General features: G+C 35.6%; 1 protein-coding gene across 10 annotated transcripts in view; it reads right to left on the reverse strand.

Moving 5' to 3' along the window:
• pnut (septin 7-like protein pnut) overlaps positions 1–21566 on the reverse strand; it is a 394868-nt gene that overhangs the window by 101485 nt on the left and 271817 nt on the right. For all 10 annotated transcript variants that reach the window (XM_069817912.1, XM_069817908.1, XM_069817909.1 and 7 more), the window contains 2 exons: positions 4789–4996; positions 524–776 (listed from right to left, as the gene is read on the reverse strand). In XM_069817912.1, coding sequence (XP_069674013.1) covers positions 524–776; positions 4789–4996 — 461 coding nt within the window. The remainder of the gene's footprint in view (positions 1–523; positions 777–4788; positions 4997–21566) is intronic.

The raw sequence follows: 21566 nt of genomic DNA on the forward strand, positions 1-21566 counted from the left end.
TTCAAGAGGAACGTTGAAAAAAAAAAAAAAAAGAAAAATCGTATATTATTCACTGGTTCTTGATGACAGCAGTGACATTACAGATACAGCAATGCTTAAGATTTTTATCCGCGGGATTGAGAAACCATCAATGGTTGTGGTTTTCATGCTAAGTACCTCTGTCTCCTTATTTCATAAGCTGTCTGTCGCATGTAATCACTGCAGCTCGAGTTTTGGTCACCGGTGTAGAGTAACTAATATGCAAATTAAAGAAGTGGAACAAATTTTAACTATCAAATATACAGTGTTAAAAAAAAAATAGTAGATTTCATCAAAACGAGCAAAATGTTTAACAAACATGTGTCCTGAAATTAATATCTTCCGAGATATTATGCCTACAACTTAACTTGTTCATAGAAGATGATCAATGTGACTTCCATTCATCATGACTAGAGCCCAGATTTCCATGCACTACCAAATCTTAAAACATTAGGTAATTTAAAGACAATGAATTAAATTCTTTCAAATGTCACTATGTAGTTACCTGTTTCTTGAAGTGACTACATTCATCTGGCGTCATGGTGTCGGATTTGGCAACGACTGGGATAATATTTACTTTATCGTGGAGCCTCTGCATGAATTCTACATCCAGAGGTTTGAGACCATGACCTGATGGGGCAATGAAGTAAAGACAACAGTGAACTCTGCTGTCAGCCAGTGTGCGCCGGTTCACACGTGACTCTGCATTCAGGTACTCTTCATACTTCGATTCGATGTAGTCTATTACAGGCTGCCAACTGTAACACAGTTACAAAACACTTCAAAACTTTCAAATATTCACAGGAAAAAGATAACAAGTTATTTATTTTTATATGTTTAATATTATAATTGAAGAAAAAAAAATTAAATGAAAAACATGGGTACACACCCATTATAAATCACTCATAATACGTCACGACGACCATGACCATTATACACTACACAGCAGACAATTCACGTGTAACACTTAATAATAAAGAACTGACTGAATTGTTTATGTCTTCAATTGAATTAACTTACTTGCTATGAATTATATTTTATAACTCAACTGATGAATAATCGTTTGTGTTTGTAAATTTTAATGTGACTATGTACTGTATATTTTTAGTAGAGCCATCGATGTAGTTCAGTCGGCAGACTCGCTGATCTGCTGATCCAGTGCTGCGCTCAGGCTTGGTTGGATTTCCCATTTGGTCTCATTGTTTGGTTTCTTCCGAGGTTTTCCCCAGCCACGGGACTGATGCCGGATGGTCTATGGCGAGTCCTCGGCCTCACTTCATTTCACCCCCGTTTGGTTTGATTACCTGGTTGGGTTTTTCCCAACCATAAGGCAAATGCCAGGTAATCTTTTGGCGAATTCTCGGGCCTCACCTCATCTCACTACATCTCGCCAAGATATTGTAAAAAAAATTGTAGAAAATTGTAAAAAATTGTATAAAATTGCAAAATTGTAAAAATTGTAAAATATTGTAAAAATTGTATAAAATTTGTGAAAATTGTAATTGTAATCTTGTAAAATTTTCACTTGTTCCACATCTTAAAGCTTCATTGCTAATGTAAGATCTATGGAATATAATAAATGAAATGAAAATAAGTTTTCATTTTCATTAACTTAGGCCTAATAACTAATATCTACCACAAAAGAAATATTAAATAACCAACACAAATGTTTTATATCAAACGGTTTTACTTGTAAAATCTCCTGTTACGATTTCTTGTCATAGAAGTAGCAATGGTGGCAACTTCTACATAAAAGATAAAAAGAGCAAATGAAGCAATGGAAAAAGAGTTTCCTTTGTATCACATAATCGAAAATATTGGTAGTACTGGAAAACTGACGTTAGATCACGAAAGACGACATTGGAATCTGTCTCATTTCCCCAAATTTAAATATTTAAAAGGAATGTATTTATTTGGGGGTGGGCCAGTGAGTGGGATTTTTTTTTTTTTCTCTTTTACCGAGGATGGACACGAAGGCTTATTGTGCTTAGCACTCCTGCTCTGTGAATGATACGTGTAGCTGAACGGCCATGCTCTTGTACAAGTACAGCATGTCACATGGTGAACTTTAACAGGGCTATGGTATGGATGATATGTGAATTAATGATGGTGAAATCAGACAGAGGTCCAAAGTTATCCAGCTATTATGCTTCAATTAGTTCTGAGGGAAAAAACGGGAAAAAAAACCCAACCAGGTAACTTGTCACAACCAGGATTTGAACCCAGGCCCATTCGTTTCAAGGTCAGACATGCTATTACTCCACAGCGATGGACTGTGTGTGGGATTACAGCTTTCGTACTGTTCATATTAAAGTATGCTCTTTCATTTTCTGTGTTATCCGAGCAATTTTAAAAGTGCTACAAAATGGGCTATCTGAGCTTGACATTTATAAAAATTAATAAATACGTAAAAATGACCTTATTATCCTGCCCTATACCTTTACAATCTTTCTGAAACACAGACACAGTTACCAGGCACCAAAAAGCCTTTAATTTCAGGCAACTTGTCTACCTGCAGGAGTTGGCACTTTTACAATGACGTAGTGGTAACTATGAAAGGAGACTTCGATGGATATGCATTCCCTATATAAAACAGATTTAAATGGCCTGCTCATTCCCCAGAAGGTTTTTCACATATGTGCACACACGCATATACACACTACTTTTGTGTTTAGATAGCTTGGCCGGTATTATGCGCGAACATTTGAGTAGGAGTGATGTGGAATTGGTTTCTCAGCATATTCAGTGGGGTAGAAGAGAGAAGGAGAACTGCATGCATGCTGACGTACGTTATAGCTATACTGAAAAATATTGGTAACATACCTGCACTCCATGGGCGATCACAGTTTTTCCACTTACTGCTATTCAAACATTCGTACTTAACATAATTACACGATTTTTAGTGGTTAATTTACGACGCTTTATCAACATTTATAGTCATCTAGCGTCTGAATGATACGAGTCCAAGATCCAGTGCCGAAAGTTACCTAACATTTTGCTCTTAATGGTTTTTCCCGTTGCCAAACTTCCAGAACGGCCCCAAGGCTCACTCAGCCTCCTATCATGCTGAGTATCGGGTCTTTTCCGGGGGTAAAAGATGGTCGAAGCATGGTGCCGACCATACCACCTCATTCTAGTGCAAAGACCAAGAAAGCATGGGGGGGCTCTACTTCCATGCCCTCAAAGTGTCTTCATGCCATGTGAAAGGGATACCTTTACTGTTTTACAATGTATTTATTGGTTCCGTTACAGTATTAATGTTTTTGCAATAGTTAGTATACTATGCACTTGCATAAGGAAAAGTGAACTCTATAAGACCTGCACAGCAACTAACATATATGCCCCTTTTTCCGTTATCAGCATCAAATGGACTTGCCTAGTTTACTGCGCTGAATGTTATGACCGGCCATGCTATCTAAACACAACAATATAGCCTTGGTCACACTTTTCAAATAACTTTAATTCAAGTCGCAGTTCAGACATATTCAAGTTATTTGTTTTCAAGTAGGATAAAATGGCGTCGATGGAAGTTGTACAATTAGGAAATTCTGTATTACCAAGCCTCCGTGCCATGGAAATAATAAATATATTGAAGAAATGGAAAACGCGTTGTTCAGTATGGGTTAGGAATTAGATTAGTAAGAGAAATACACGACCACTGACCATTACAAATAGAATTAATGAAATCTTCAAGCAGATTTAATAATTCTTAATGTTAATGTAATAAAACACAACCAGGTCTGATTTACCATAATTGAAAACGATTATCTTGAAGCTGTTACAGTTCCCAAAAAAATCTATCAGCCACATTGAACTATGTCAGTTTCGACCGAAAAATGTCATCCCTTCAAGCAACACTCTCCTTAATCCCGCCTATCTCCCTCACTTCTTCTCTATCTAGAGTTTAATGGTTTTTTAATTGTCTTCCATATCTCATATGTGTCCACGTTAAAATTTCTGCTGTTCAGTTCTTCAATGAACTCTTCCTTCCTTGACAGCTTCCTTTGCATTTATGTCACGAAATTTTGCAGTTTCTATAATCCACAGGCCTTCGTGAGTTTTATCCTAGATCTTATATATTACATGATTCAGGGTTTTATACAACTTCAGAAACTAAATTATTTGGTCATTATTTCACTTACTATTGTTTCCTATTATTTTTTACGTTCCCAGTAGAACAAAAGAACAATCAGCTGTACTATAACGCTCTTAAAACAGTTCTTAATTTAAATTCCCGCGCTTTTCTCCTTGAATTCAAGTTATCAAGTGACGTTCACACTCTTCAAGTTGTTTCAAGTGCCGTTTCAAGTCAAGTAAAAAGTAGAAAGGGATCCAACTTCACTTAAAACTTGAATTATTCAAGCCGTTACTTGATTTCAAGTCAACTTGAAACATAGTTCACACTTTTCAAGTTCGTCGAATCAAGTGACTTGAATTCAAGTTGCTTGAAAAGTGTGAACGAGGCTTACTTATTCACGTATTTGCTTACAAACACGTTTTCAAACATAAACAAAATCACGATATATTCAAATATTCGAGTACATACAGGTTGATACGCGTGTGCAGTCACAAACGCATGAAATACGCTACATATTTCCGGAACTACACATTTTGTTTCGCTAATTTGAACTGTCATGTATTTCACGTTTCAATTACACACGACATGCAAACATGTACCATAAGGGAGGGGCGATTGTTCAGAGCAAGGATGTCTTTATTAGCATGTAGAGTGAGAAGGCACAAAGACATGCATGTCATGCTGCAACTAACCAATTGCTATTGTCAACAGCGTCTCCGAAGCCGGGAGTGTCGACTACCGTCAGAGTGAGGTTGACGCCGTTCTCTTTGAGCAGGACTTTCGTGGTCTCCACCTGCACCGTCTTCTTGATCCGATGCGATGGACCTGGGTATTCTGAAGAGTAGATGTCGGCCAGGAACATGGAGTTCATAAGCGTGGACTTACCAAGGCCTGACTCACCTGCGAACACAAATGCAATTCAGTTCAATTCAATTCAATGGAAGATATGCTAACATTTTACTATTTAGACTCTATCATCATTAATTAGGAATGTAAACTGTAGTATTTCATCAACATACGTCTGTACTGATCTTGTATTGTATATCAGTCTCTGTCCAACGTCACAGTTTACGGAGAAAGGAAGAGAGATAGCAAATGTAAGGAAAAGTATGTACTGTATAACTCTCAGCTTACACTCAGACAAACAGTGGCCAGAGCATTGGAATGAAGGGAACCAAATATATTTTGATTTGCTTTTTAGTACTCTGACGTTCAAGAAACAAGATAAGATACTTGAAACTTAACTGTCAGTCATTGGCAGAGATAAAAAAAAAAAAAGTAAAGCACGCAGAGAAAGATTCTGCTTGATACTCATTATGGCGCAAAACAGTTTGAACTCAGCACTTCAGCATTGCCAACCGAGTTTGTGATAAAATCATTAAGCAGCAGTGGAAAGTCGCTAAATTACTATATTATCAATTGGAGAAAAACTTATTCCTGTCGCTAACAACACTTTAAAATGTCGCTCAATTATATCTAAACATGATTCATTTTGTAGCCAGATCTAGCGACAAAATCACTAAATTGGCGTAATCTAAAAACTAATTTCTATTAAGTACTGACGTAATCTAAAAGCTAATTTCGATGAAGTACTGGCGTTATCTAAAAACTAATTTCGATTAAGTACTGGCGTAATCTGAAAACTAATTAAGTACTGGAGTAATCTAAAGACTAATTTCGAGTAAGTACTGGCGTAATCTAAAAGTTAACTTCGATTAAGTACTGGCGTAATCTGAAAACTAATTTCGATTAGGTAGCCTACTGGCGTAATCTGAAAACTAATTTCGAGATTTTCTAATTTTATGTAGGCCTACAGCCTACTTTCCAAGAAATTCTCTCATGAAATTTCGGCCAGTGTATGGAAATGGTCCCCAATCAGCATTATGAAGAACTTGGGGAGCTCTGCCAGGTAGCGAATCGGTTTCGAAAATCAACTATAAAGAACAGAAAGGGATCATCGTGTTTACCACACGTTACTCCCGTACTGATTGGATGATCGTTCACCTGTGTTGAGGCATGTGGACGTGAGGACAGCAGTCAGCTGATCGGTCTTAGCTCTTCATGGGTTATCGCGCATAGATTACACTATATTACAGCTTATTTTCCTGACATAATTGACATTTAATAAATATCACATACGAATTAATTTATTCAAAATGTATGTACATGAAATTTAATATTTTTACTACATTATTTTATTTTAAAGCTGTCGAAAAAAATACAAAATGACAATTCGCCCCAAACCATTTCTTAACAACTGTTTCGTGATTTTTCGTTACATAAGAAATGGTACCTAACAAAATAAAATATATTTATGATCACTTTCACGTGTTAAATGTAAACTAAGCTTGTCAATACCTAGTCGACTAGTTTCATCTCAGTAGTAGCCATCTTCAGAACTAGTAAGGTCCTTGCATCTTCAGTTGTTTTGCTGGGGGGTGAAGAAATTAAGCTGAAACTACTCAACTAGGTATTTATAAACTTAGTTTACATTTAACACGTGAAATGTGATCATCATAAATATATTTCTAAGTGATATAGTGCTAAAAGTTGCGTAATCAAGATGTATAAAATAAGCCATAGAAATGTTGCAGCAGACTGGACTAACAGTTCCCTGGACATTAGATTGGCCGGCGTGGACCAGGTCTCCAGATTTAGCACCCGTTGATTTTTTTTTCTTTGGGGTTTCATAAAGAGCTTGGTATATGAAGAGAATATTGACAATGTAGTGAGAACATTTTGTAGCATTTCTGGGGACTTTAGCACAGGCTTCAATGATACGGTTCTTTAAATGTTCCATATGTACCCCCAAAAGAAAAAAATCAAAGGGTTTTAAATCTGGAGACCTGGCCGGCCATTCTACTGGTCCATTCCGACCAATCCAATGTCCAGGGAACTTCTAGTCCAGTCTGCTAAAATATTTCCGTGGCTTAACCCACCAGAATGAAGAATGATATCAATTTTCCTCTTTCGATAATGCCATCACAAAAATCAAGAAATTTGTTATAGGAACGCTTCAAATAATCACAACAATGCATTGAAACTCACAGGTTAACCAAACAGTAAAGCAGGAAAAAATTACCAGAATTGCATAAAAATACCTTTTCCAAATTCTCCTTAGTACTGCACCATATTACAAAGTATCTGTAGATGCAGTAACTAATGTTTGTGTCAATGACCCTCTTTCCATTTAAAAAATTCAAAGTTGCATCCAAAATAGCGGCTTTTCAGATAACTGAGGGCTAGAATCGAATGTGTCACTAGTAGAGCATTTGGTCTTACAAAGACTGGTAACACCTATAGCAATCGAAAATCAAGCATATAGAAGATATTTATATGGTTCTAAACTTTTGATTCACCCTGTAATTCCTTGTAGAGGGTTCAGATAAGAGTCATAGGCAGCAGCTACGAGTGAAAGAGCATCGACAAGTCTTCGCGATCACCTTTAGAAATGTCAACATTGCTTACCTTCTATTCTTTGAGAAATAATTTGATCCTAATATTCAGACTGACATTCTATTCAAGTGGCATTTCTACTTCATGCAGAGGCTCAACGTTTCATCACAAATATAAAAGGACTACAAAAATATACTTACACACACTTCAAAGTATAAAAACCTGGTATGTATCTGTGCAAAAACTTTATTACCAAATTGTTACACTCATTAAGGAATGGCTGTGAGAATCTCTAAAAACTACTATCACAACAATTGCTCTAAGTGCTTCCCATTAGCATGCAGACACAAACTACTCCACGAGCAACGTTGACCAATGTGTCTACTGTGATGGTTGTACATTTTATTTCCATTTCTTCACGGAGCTCCTCCACTGTAGCTGGTTCTCCGAGATATACCACATCCGTTAGGATCCCCCATAAGTAAGAAAGCAGTTAAATCGGGTGAGCGTGGAGGGCACTGAAGAGCACCCCTTCGTCCTATTTATTGACTTGGCATGGTCTCGTTGAGCGCACGAATGGCAGTTAAAATGGATGCGCGAAACAAGTTGAGGTGCCCAAGGAGAGTATTCGTTAAAAAAAAAAAGAGTGGTTCAGTTACACCCTTGGGTGGCAGCCCACAGCAGATATTGAGTCTCGGTAAATTGATCGCCTAGTCCTAGTCCACATTAATATGACCAGATGTTTCCAATGGGGCAGTCCCGTTTTTAGATCTTCTGTCCCGGTGTCCCAACAAGTTCAACAGTTGTTAATATGGACCAAAGTGGAAGATCTTGAAATGTGTACAGATATCATTACAAAAGTTCCTGGTGATTCCAACATTGATGACAAAGCCATGTTCAGTGAATTTGTTTATGTGAAGTAATCTGTTAGTCAGTGCTTTCCAAATTTTTTTATATGGCGACACCCTAGCAAACTCTAAAAATTTAATGCATCACCTTAACCCTCAAATAAAAGTATCCCACAAATTAATAATAGGCTACTTGTACACTCTTCATGAAATGAATAAGATAAACACGTATTTTCAGTATTGTTAACATATTATATGAGGCAAAAGGAACATTTACATAGAGTTCTAAGATGAGGAAAACAATCACACTTATTTTCACGCTTGGTTTTAATTTTTTGTGGCTCACATGTGCTTGACGAACCTTACAAATGTATTTTATATTTGGACGAATATGGGACAGATTCACTGGCATTTTTTCATTCAGTAGTTTATTTTTAAACTGCCACGTTTCAGCGTCTTGATATTAATCACATAAACTCCTGCTTCGCAATAATGTGGTTGAAAACTGCAACAAAACCAGGAGAACCCGTTTAGAAAGATGCGGAAAATATTCAAGTGAAATCCAGAATCTGTCCCAATCATCTCTTTGCTGTTTTAACTTCAAATTCCTATCATTTTCAATCTCTGCCAATTCTTCTTCTTCTGCTAAGGGAAGTCCACTAACTTCAGATGACAAAAATGGATTTCTCATCCAATTATAAGCTTTCGTGTTCAGATCTGGGAAATAACTTTCGAGTTTACCTGTGAGTAATGTCAGATAGTTGTAAATAAATCTTTCATTTCATTCTTCAAATCACAGTGAGATGTATTTGGGAACATTTCAGAGCTGACCTCTTTCACTTTCCGAGACCAAATTGCTAACTTAACTCGTAAGACAGATATTTATGTCTGTTGCAGTCAAGATATTATCATCCTTATCTTGCAGTTGTAGTATACAAGTAGAAGTCTATTCTACTTGTATACTACAACTATACGTACATCTATGCGTCTGTCAAGAACAAGTATCTACAAGCAGCTAGGTAAGCAAGAAGTGACCAGCGATTTTCTTACTTCATTTCAGTTATCATAAGTTAATAGCTCAAAATATTTAAATAATATACCAAACAGTTCACGATACCCCATAAACCTTCAGGCGACATCCCAAAGTGTCAGCTCTGTGTTAGTCGTTAGTGCTTACAAAGTCAATCAATGGAATAAAGAGAAGAAAGAAGTCCATATGAGATGGGAAGTAATGATCCAGCATTCCTGCTATCAGCAATTGTCATTCAGAATCATTGCTAATATTGTAGAATTTGATTTATTCCTGCTTGGAACCAATGCTCATACAGAAAGTTTTTTTTCCAGAACGAATAAAATACGAACATCGGTGAAAACAATTGAAGGTTGACACATTGAAGGCATTGTTAACCACCAAAGTTAATTTCAAATACAGTTTCCTTAACTTCAGTTTCTTAAACGAGAATAAGAAACGTCTTATGGAAAATAATTGAACAAAGACAGATGCCCAAAGAATAGGCTGTGTTATGTGTTGTGAGTAGGGGGCGGATTCATACGCACTAAAAACAGCAAAATATGCATGCACGTATGCACTTAAAAAAAAGGATATATGCATTAAAAATAACAAAATATGTACTATATTATTACGGTGTACCGAAGTACCCGTGCAGGAATTCTGCGTTATCATATGATGAACGATCAGTTGAGCGGAGAAAAATTCTCTCCGGCACCGTGATTCGAACCTGGGTTTACAGCTCTACGTGCTGAAGCTCTATTCACTAAGCCACACCGGATTCCAATTCCGATACCGGATTGAATCCTCTCAGTTTAATCTCCACCTCTTAGTTTCCCTTTAGTGGCCAACCCTCATGCACTGTGTCACAGATGTGTGACCGTGGGACAATTTCCAACAGACTAATGTGCAGAGGTGCACTCACTGCATTCCGTCGGATCCCAGCCACTTAGTCACTCGTAATGAGTGCACCAAAGGGAAACAGGTGGAGCTTAAACTGAGAGGATTCAATCCGGCATCGAAATTGGAATCCGATGTGGTTTAGTGGATAGAGCGTCAACATGTAGAGCTGAGAACCCGGGTCCGAATCCCGGTATCGGAGAGAATTTTTCTCCGCTCCACCGATTCTTCAAAATATGTACCGTTAAAACAGAAGAAAAATACTTTATTTTAAGCAATTTACTATTTTTAATGTCTTTTCCGTTATACTATGAGACGCCATCAGCTGTGAAAGTTATGTATTCTTCGAACTCACTGCTTAAGCCAAGCGGTACACTTCTGGCACATTTTTCATTAAGCATCGTTGAAAAAACCTAATTCAAAATTAATAATTTTCATGCGGCTAAGCTGTTCTAAAATACAAAGCACTCCACATTTCTTCGACTTCTCGTGCCTATATTATTCTTGCTAGGCTGCGAAATTCGAGTTTATCGAGGACAGAAGTCTTATCAACACTTCTTGTAACTTCTGCGTCGATCATGTTGCAGCGTTCTCGTGGAAATTGTTAAAATCTTATGCACGTGCGAAGTAGACGATAAGTCGGCTTTTCGTTTTGATAACGGTATCTGTTTTTTTTTTTTAACTTTCAACCATAATGCCCCAATATTACACATTTGCACAGTCAGCAAAGTGTTTAATTATGGAGTTTATTGCCAAGGCAGCCTACTGTCCATAATGATTCGCAGACAACAGTGCACTGTCTGCATGCTGTGAGATTGCAGTAAATAAAATATAACTATGTACTGTAATATAATATTTTAATATCTGCGTTCCTTCTATATTCTATTTTTCCGATTTTTCGTATTTTTAATCTTGATTTAAGTATCAGATTGTTAAAAAAAAAGAACAAAATATGCTTTTATATGCGCTAAAAGCTGAAATATGCATTAATATCCCCTTTTTTTTTTTAATACAATTCAGTATATTGCAATACAGCGTTGTACAATAAAAAAAATAGTACAGCGCATCATAACGAGCAATTGAAAACAATGCAATACGATACCACTTCTTCAACACAGTGCAGTTCATCATTACATGATAATAAAAACTTAACATAAATCCAGTATTACTGTATGGCAGTGTATGGTACATGCGTAAATACGCCTATTGTAGTAAATTGGTAATAAAAATTTTAGACCTATTACAATTAATCACTTAATGATATATATATATATATATATATATATATATATATATATATATGCAATTATTAGGCCTAGGCCTAGCTGAAATAGTATAGCATGTTCTCATGTAAGTGTGTTAATGATACTTGCACTTAATGCGTAAAAAAACTTAAAGTTAAACCTTAAATAGGCATTTATATGCACTATAAAATGAGGACCTTGGTATCAAAGTTGGACAACTCCACTTTTACTTTTTTTACAGAAGAGGCGAAAAACTAGATCCTTGGAAACCAATGTCACCATTATACGTACTTTTTTTTTTTTTAACATCACATGGGTCATAGGTCCATTCAATCTGAAATAACGCCTAAACGTATCATCATTCAAATCGAAACCAGTGTCCAAAACTCGCCCTTATTTTCGTAAGATATAATGTTATTTTCAGATATTTCTGGCTTTAATTTTAGGCCTACTTTTTTTTTCATTAACAAAATATGTTCATGTAACTCCATTTCCTTATCTGAATACTCAGATTCAACATAGCGTTCGTACGTAATTTGTAAAGTACGACAATATACTTACAGGTTATATATTTAAGTACCGGTACAATATACATAAATCCATAACCATAGAAATATTTTTTCAGTTTCAAAATGTGATTAAAATTAATATTCAGGTCGAAATTTAAGTTTAAAAAGTGGAGTTGTCCATCTCTAAAACCAAGTTATGGAGATGTCTGTTTTTGAAACCAAATGAAGCCATATTTAAAGTGGAGTTGTCTGTCTTTGAAACCAAACGAAGCCATATTTAAATTGAAGTTGTCTACCTTTGAATCTAAGTCTCTTCTAACTCGGTTCGGGGGCTTAGAAGTAAAATTAATGATTTTAGATTGTCTGTTCAGTCAGGTGATTATGATATTATATGCTTAACTGAAACCTGGCTAAACAGTAGTTTTGCTGACAGTGAATTATTTGTAGGGAATGATTACTTGGTATTTAGAAAAGATAGAAACTACAACATATCTGAGAGTGAACGTGGTGGTGGTGTACTTATTGCAGTTAAAAGCAATATCCTTTGTACTAGGATATGCGAACTGGAAACTGAAGAAGAAAATATTTGGGTCAAAATCAAGTTAGGGAACAATAAGCTAATATACATCTGCACTGTATATTTTCCACCTCGCTCTCCTATAGAAGTATATAGTGATTTCTATACAAACACACTAAGTGGTGATGCCTTAAACCATAATGTCTTCATTATTGGTGATTTTAATATTCCTGGTTACAGTGAGCATGTAAAAGATTCTCTGTTTACTGAACTTGTTGATTTTATGGATACTGCTAAACTAGAGCAAATTAATAATATTCCGAATACAATGGATAGATACTTAGATCTGGCAGTAACTAATATTAAGACTATAAAGGTTAGAGAAGTGAATGCAGATGCTGTATTAGTCAGTGCTGATCCGTTACATCCTGCACTTCAACTCGAGTTATTTTATTCTGCTAATACACAGTTTAATAGGAGTAATCATAACCTATTACCTCCATCCTACAACTATAAACGTGGGGATTACTTAAAGCTATACAGCTTACTTAATAATACTGATTGGTCTTCTGTCACAGAGCAGAATGATGTCAATAACGCAGTGAATAATTTTTATAAATTATTAACTAAAGCAATGGATGACACAATCCTAAAATGTAAACAAAGGAAGTACAGCTATCCCACATGGTATACACCCGAACTCATAAAGAAAAAAAAAAAATACAGGCATAGGCAAACATATAAAAAAAACAGGATCACTATATCATTTATACATGTTTGATACACTAAGAGCTGAGGTCAAAAATGATATTCGTAATGCATTTGAAGAATATACTTTAGATGTTGAAAATTCTATGCTTGATGGAAACTATGAGGTATTTTGGAAATACACAAAACAGATGCGTAAATCTAACAGTAGCTTGCCATGTAATATGAGATACTTAGATTGCAATTTTGAAACACCTGAAGAAATTGTAAATATTTTTAAGAACTACTTCCAAAGTGTGTACATACCTAGTAGTATCGCTTCTGAAGTTACCATTGAACACGAGTCTTGTGAATATTTTGATTGTATTAACATTAATGTTATTAGCGAAGAAGATATTATTAGTGCAATTAAGAAACTTAGATCGAAGAAATCAGTAGGGCCAGACGAAATCCCCCCATATATTGTAAAGGGGTGTAAAGAAAGTCTCATCAAACCCCTATTGCATATTTATAATTTATGTCTCAAGACTGGGATTTTTCCTGATAGATGGAAAATAGCCAAAGTTTATCCAATTCATAAGGGCGGAGACAAGGAACTGGTTAATAATTATAGGCCTATATCGATATTGTCCATCTTTTCAAAACTTTTTGAATCTATTATATATAAATACATTTATTTCTCAGTCAAAAACATTAATGACGACAAACAACATGGTTTCGTTACTGGTAGATCAACTTCATCCAATTTAATATGGTTTTGTGATTATGTCACTGATAATATGGACATGGGTAATCCAGTTAATGTAATCTACACAGACTTCAAAAAAGCATTTGATACTGTTGATCACTATATATTGTTAAAGAAGCTTGCCAAATACGGGATTAGTAATTCTCTTATAAATCTATTTAGAAGTTACCTATTAAACCGCAAACAGTTCGTTGTCTTCAACAAATGTCGATCTGAAGAATTTACAGCGACATCGGGGGTCCCTCAAGGATCAAATCTGGGTCCACTTTTATTTTTATTATTTATAAATGACCTACCGAACTCGATATCAAACTCACTATGTTTAATGTATGCTGATGATGTCAAAATTATTAAATCTTGTCCTACAGCTAATGACTGTCACTTGCTTCAGAGAGATCTAAATGAGTTATACGAGTGGTCACTGAAGAATAAACTGTATTTCAACTTAAACAAATGTCATTATATGATATATACTAGGAAAAAAACTTATTTTACTTACAGATACTCAATGGGTGGGGAATTTCTGGAAATGACTGACAAGGTAAAAGATTTAGGCATAGTATTCACTTATAATATGGATTTTTCCAGCCATATACTTGAACTTGTGTCTCAGTCGCTTAAACTTCTAGGATTTATCTATAGACATACCACAAAATTCTCTTCTCAAGATAGTTTAAAAATTCTATTTTTTTCACTAGTTAGACCAAAACTTGAATATTGCAGTACTGTATGGAACCCCTATCAAATTAAATATATTAACAAAATTGAGAGTGTTCAAAAAAGATTCATCAGATTTTTGTTTCTTAAATCATTTGGTTACTATCCCTCCTGGAATAATGAAAGTAGTATCTCGTACTCATCTCTTTTGTCTCTCTTTAATTTTGAATGTTTGCAACACAGAAGAAATAATATTGATATAAAATGCCGCCATAATTTATTAACAAGTTCTGTAAATAGTCATCTACTGTCCAGGATAGCAATACATGTACCAAGAGAGAACTGTAGGACCAGTAAAACATTTAATTTAAACTATGCTAGGACATGTTATTATAAGTACTCTCCACTTCTTAGAATCTGTTCCTTCTATAATAAACTGAGCAATAGGCCTATTGACATCTTTCAGGATAGAACCACACTCTTGTGAGAAATAAATAACGGTAGCATTCAAACACTCCATAAGTATTTTACTAATAAATAGGTCTTAACTGGTTTGCATATTGTATATCTGGTCTTCCTTCTTAAATTATTTCATATCAATTACCATTACGAACTCGCTCCTAATTCTGACTTAACGTAGGTCTAGCCCCTCATCAGTTGTATTATTGTTACTAATCTGTGACTAGTTATTTGCATTTCATGTTTTCTTCATACTGTAAATACTTTTGTTTTTGTTAACCGAGATTTACATGTATTATTTGCTTAATATCTTTTGTTTAGTGTTGGATTGTAACTGTTTAAATTTAAATACCATTATTATATGTATTACTACTGTTATTTTCATTTTATCTACTCTGTAATTACATTGTTGAGTGGATTAAATAAATAAATAAATAAATAAATAAATAAATAAATAATAAATAAAACAGTACTTATTCATCCATGGAGGTCAGCCATGCTGGATTCGCGATGCGTGATGGGAAAAGGTGGTACGAATGTTGGCTTCTCATTGGCTACTGAAGGAATTGTCCTATTTTGAAACCAAGACACAATGGAGTTGTCTACATTTTGATTCTAAAGCGCACAATTAAGTGCTATTTTCACTCTGTTCTGTCCGTTTTTAAACCTAAACAGTTCCAGAATCGCATTCAGCATACAAAATTCTATGAGAAACAATCAATATCTCGAAATCGCAAAAAACGGAGTTGTCTAACTTTGATACTATGCTCCTCAAATATTGATTTTTGGTTGCAAATAACTTGAAATGAATTAAATATAATGATGGCGTATGATTTGCAACTGAGGAATAAAACATGCAAATATGCCAAAAAATCCCCCCTCTCCCAGTTATGAGTACGGTAATGTAATTTTGTTCTATTTCCGGTACTGAATATTGTATGACTGAAAGAGAGGGAGAGGAACAGGGAGGAATGGGGTGAGAGAGATAGAGGGAGTGGGAGAGAGTTTTCTGCCAAGCTTTAGTATTAGCCCTGATCACATATACAGACGTAGACAAATGATTAGACTAGAATGATTACATGTGCAAAATCACTGCATTTATGGGCAGAAATAATGAAAAAAAAATGTATTTTGCACAGAAATAATAAACAGGAAATTGGTTCTGGAGGTTACTGATTTTTGTGAACATTTCCTTATTCTTCATTAACACGTTGATTTTGTCAGGGATACTGGAAACCAAAGTTGGACACTTTCTTTCAATATCAGCATAATATAGTGCTTTATTAAGTCCATGTTTTGTTGTAAGCTTCCCCCCCCCCCTCTTCAATATAGACAACAGATATTCAATTTGGTCCCATATCCGGTCTTTTTGCAGCCCATGGGAGAGCAGACTGTTGATTATCTTCTGCAGTTTACAATAATTAAAACAACGAATAGTACCAACATAGCGAGACAAAATATATGCAACTTTTGAAGAAAAAAAATATACGAGAAGATGTAAGCAATCATATTTACAAGAATATGACACTCTGTGAATTATACTCATACAGTTGATAGGATGAATAGTAAGATATCTGAAAGAAAATAGTTTTAATCTAATAATTTGTCCACGTCTGTATAACAGATTGGCCATCCCCATGTTAAAAACGGTAACATGTGGAAGAGAACAACCACCAGGATCGCCATCGTCGAATGGGAACAACTGCTAGATGGAAGTACAGTTTCTCCATGCAATTCAAATGAGAGTTACATGACTTCTTATGCAGTAGCTAGATGGCAGCATAGTGAAATTGATAAAAGTTGTTGCCGTCAAAGACTATAAGGCTGAGCAAATTGTTATACATGTGATCCGGGGTATTAGTAAGCGTCCTGTTTTGAGCTTCGCAATATCTGGTCACATTAGTATGGTTCAAACACCGCTACTAAAATGAAAAAGAAAACTCTGACCATCTAGCAGCAATCTGTTGCATTAATCACAGCTCTGCCAAAAAGCGAAAAGTTGAAGCAAGTGGAGAAGCAAACAAGGCATAACCCACGAAATTAAGTAGCGCCTGGAAGGTTGATTGTGTAGTGAAGTCATTAAGGAATTTGCAAGAACCTTCTACTCCTTTACTGCCTCATAAAGTAAGACTCACTAACTGGATAAGCAAAGGTCACAGGTCACGGGTCGACCGTAATAAGAGCAGCAATTTTCCTTTCTTGTTGGAGTTGAATTACTTGCAATGACTCGGTTACTCAAGCTTCTGGGTACCACGTCCCATTATTCTATCCGTAATTCGTTTGCCCCATCTCAACCGGGAATCCACTTACAGGAAGTATAGACTACACAAGCGTCGAAGTAACTCCGGTTCAGTCTTGTGCAATACCGTAAGCCAGCAGTTCCCAACTTAGGGACCGCAAGTGTTACAAAACTAAGTTGACCAGATTTTTTGTGGTCCAGCAGAAAAAGAAAAACCACAAACGCTTATCTAGTCATTCTCTGTTGAAATATTGCACAAAATACATCTAAAAGTAGATACAATAATAGAACTTCGCGCACTAAATTTGTAGAGTATCTTAACTTTTAAAATTAAATGCATGAACACCCGCAACTCCTATACAAAATTATAGCCACTAAGAATTCAGTTTCAGTACTGACACATGCATGGAAGTCTTTCACAGAATATTGTTCATTTTTATTTTAGTTGGTTATTTAACGACGCTGTATCAACTACTAGGTTATTTAGCGTCGATGAGATTGGTGATAGCGAGATGGTATTTGGCGAGATGAGCCCGAGGATTTGCCATAGATTACCTGGCATTCACCTTACGGTTGGGGAAAACCTCGGAAAAAACCCAACCAAGTAATCAGCCTAAGCGGGAATCGAACTCGCGCCCGAGCGCAACTTCAGACCGGTAGGCAAGCGCCTTAACCGACTGAGCCACGCCGGTGGCTAAATAATATTGTATACAATGAACTCTTAACACACACATTTCACAAGTACTTGTCTGAAGAATGTATCTTTTTAAGGATCTGTTCATTCCCATACAGCTTCACACTAAGTTCTTCATATGAGAAATGAAAGTTTGTTTTCACTTGTAACAAAGCTTTAACGGTTTCAATTATTATTCTTGATTTTTCAGCAGTTCAGATTGAGTTCATTGTGTAGAAGAAAAAAAAAGTCTTTCAAATGATGAATTATTGACTGAAAGACAGATAATTATTGACACCATTTTGAGAAATTTTCAAATAGAATGGAATATTTTTTTAATGCTGAAAAACATCAGACCACTTTTCACCTCTTCATTTATCACAAAACTCCTAATTTTTTTAACTACTTAAAAATGGACACTGCGGCAGTTCTAATACTTCCGCGCAACGCGAATGAAGACAAAGGTGCTATCTTCTTCTCAAAGAGTGCAGAATATCTCATACTGTGCTCGCTGGTTCATTTGTCTCATACTGAGAACCGTTCAGAAATGTGCATGAATCACAGCAGTTTCATCACGATATTTAAATATTTACATGTAAAGTGTTATTGAAACAAAATCAAAACTTCTGGGGACGAAATTAATTTCCGGGGACAAAAACGGAGACATTTGCTCCCCGAGCACAGCAACTCAAAAGCGGGGACTGTCCCCGGAAATCGGGGACGTCTGGTCAGCCTATACAAAACCGGTCAACAGAACCAAGATGCGTTTTCAAACGAAATTCAATTTAATTGAACTCAATTTTGTTATATTCTACGATTTATCTTTGCTTGTTGGAGTATATTTTTTATCTCAGGCTCTTCAGACACACTTTTTAGAGGAATAAACTTATCTTGGCTTAAGGGGTTAGGTACATCTTACAGCAGTAATATTTTGGAAATATTAAAAAACATTTTCCTTCATTACTGTATCTTGTACAGTAATGAAAATTAGTAGACTATGTGTAAAAAACTGTCCTACTATATGAAAAAATATTTCTACGATTATTTTTTTTTTAAATTCAGTTCACTACGCATTGATGAATCGTTTCCCACACAAGAATTAACCAACATTCTGCGATGAAATTTTTTGTGTGTATTTATGCAAGCCATATCTACAATATAATGCAAGATCACTTCTCTACCTTTGATAGATTGATAAAAAATAAATTCATTTTTAAAAATGTTCAAATACCAGTATTTTCTTCTAACACAAAATAAAAAAAAAACATTATATATATATATATATATATATAAAGGAATGTAGTTGAAAGAGCATGATATTGTAAAGATGAGTTTCAGTAATAAAAGAGAACATGAAAAAGTTAACAAGTTTATGAGTTATGAGGGAAATGCTTCATCACTGCACAGTGAACTGCCACCATTTTGAATTTCGGAAAAAAAAAATATATATATATATTTTTCTTTTAATCGTAAATATATATATATATATTTTTTTTTTTTTCATATAGCAGAGGGACAGTGTTTTACACATAACAATTTTCATTATTTACAACGTACAGTAATGGAGGAAAAAAAATTTTGAATATTTCCAAAAATGTTACTGCTGTAAGCTGTACCTAATCCCAATATCTTGCCTACCTATCTGACAGTCTCTTAAATTCCATAGAATGTCCTAATATTCGCGAACAGAGGCTACCTCGTGTGAATCCTGAATGAAAATACAGACGAAAATCTTAGTGACAAAACTACGCCAGAAGAGTCCTTACAATTCATACAGCCTTCGTAAGAGTCAGCTGCAAGCCCATATCAACAAAAGTCATCGGCTTATCACGGTATAACGTTTGCCTCCTGAACTGAAGATGCATTCGGGCAAGGATTAGATTCCCGTTTAGGCTCATTACATAGGCGGATTTTACGAGGCTTTCCCCAACCGCAAGGCGAATGTCAGGTAATCTATGACGCATCCTCGGCCTCGTCTCACTATTACCGATACCATCGACGCTAAATAACTACAGACACGATTTTATGGTGAACCACAAACACGCGAAATGTGTTGTTATCAGTGGTCGAATTGGAAATAAATTAGTGCCGGTGTGCACAGACTTGTCTTGTGATAGCCTACAACTATTTGGAGATCTCTTAAATAAAAGATCACTCCCGCCATCGGTCCCTATCCTGAGCAAGATTGATGCAGTCTCTACCATCATATCCTACCTCCCTCAAAATATTTTAATATTATTCTCCTATATAAGTCTCCGACTCCCCAAAGATCTTATTTCCTCCGGCTTTCCAACTAACACTCTATATGCATTTCTGGATTCGCCCATACGTGCTACATGTCCTGCCCATCTCAAACGTCTGGATTTAATGTTCCTAATTATGTCCTTTCATCCCTCTTAGCCCCAAATATTTTCCTAAGCACCTTATTCTCAAACATCCTTAACCTCTGTTCCTCTCTCGAAGTGAGAGTCCAAGTTTCACAACCATACAGAAGAACCGGTAATATAACTGTTTTATAAATTCTAACTTTCAGCTTTTTTAAGAGCAGACTGGATGATAAAAGCTTCTGAACTGAATAATAACACGCATTTTCCAAATTTATTCTGCATTTAATTTACTCCTGATTATCATTTATATTTGTTACTATTGCTCCAAGATGTTTGAAATTGTAAGCTACACAAATCCATGCTAAACGTCAAGTTAATATCTTCATAATTTTCAAATTTTGATGGTACTGGTTCTTTCAGATTACGTTCAACACATCTTTAATGCCTTTTGGTATTGCAGTGTTTTCCAGTGCACTCTGTCACTTTTACGTTTGTTTACACAATTTATAAGTAATGTTCTTGAAAATATTAGTTCAAACATCCTCAACTATGCCCTGCAATATTACACGCTTACCTAAGGCATTTTACCTCTGCAACGAACCTTCACTCAGCCACAAAGATGTAGTTATTTAAATAATATGACTAATAAGAGCAATGATCGATAAGACTACTCACTATGACTGCGTTCCGATTTTGACTTTCAAGAGGAAGAGGGCAGAGGAGCGTAACTATTTGTATACGAACGTACTTGTACCTGCGCTGTGACGTCATATAAACTTTCAATCAGACAACTTCATTTCAGTTTATAGGTAGCTGAAATACGGAGCCTATTTATAACTATTTAAAGATTTTTTTTATTTTATGTTCAGCGTTGCTTATGTTTATAAATTAAAAATAAGTGCATGTTAATAAGAAGTCTTTCTTTATTTTGTAAATCATCTTGCAACCCCCCCCCCCTCAGCCCTTCACATGACCCCCACTTTGGGAATCACTGTGTTAGAATATCGTGACTTTCACACATTTCCGGAAGCTCATTTACATCCTCACTATTATGCTTGTGTTCATATTAAAATATAAGCAAATAGTACCTGAACCATAGACGAGAAGTAATTAAACAGTTAATGAGCTGCTAATTATGAGTTCAGAAAGCCGCAAAACTACATTCTCATTATTTTGGCTGGATTTCAGGTTGTGAAGTGCATTTCGCACTTAAGTTGTTTCAAGTGCTGGTTCAAG

The sequence above is a fragment of the Periplaneta americana genome, chromosome 2, assembly GCF_040183065.1.
Source record: "Periplaneta americana isolate PAMFEO1 chromosome 2, P.americana_PAMFEO1_priV1, whole genome shotgun sequence".
Taxonomy (NCBI): domain Eukaryota; kingdom Metazoa; phylum Arthropoda; class Insecta; order Blattodea; family Blattidae; genus Periplaneta; species Periplaneta americana.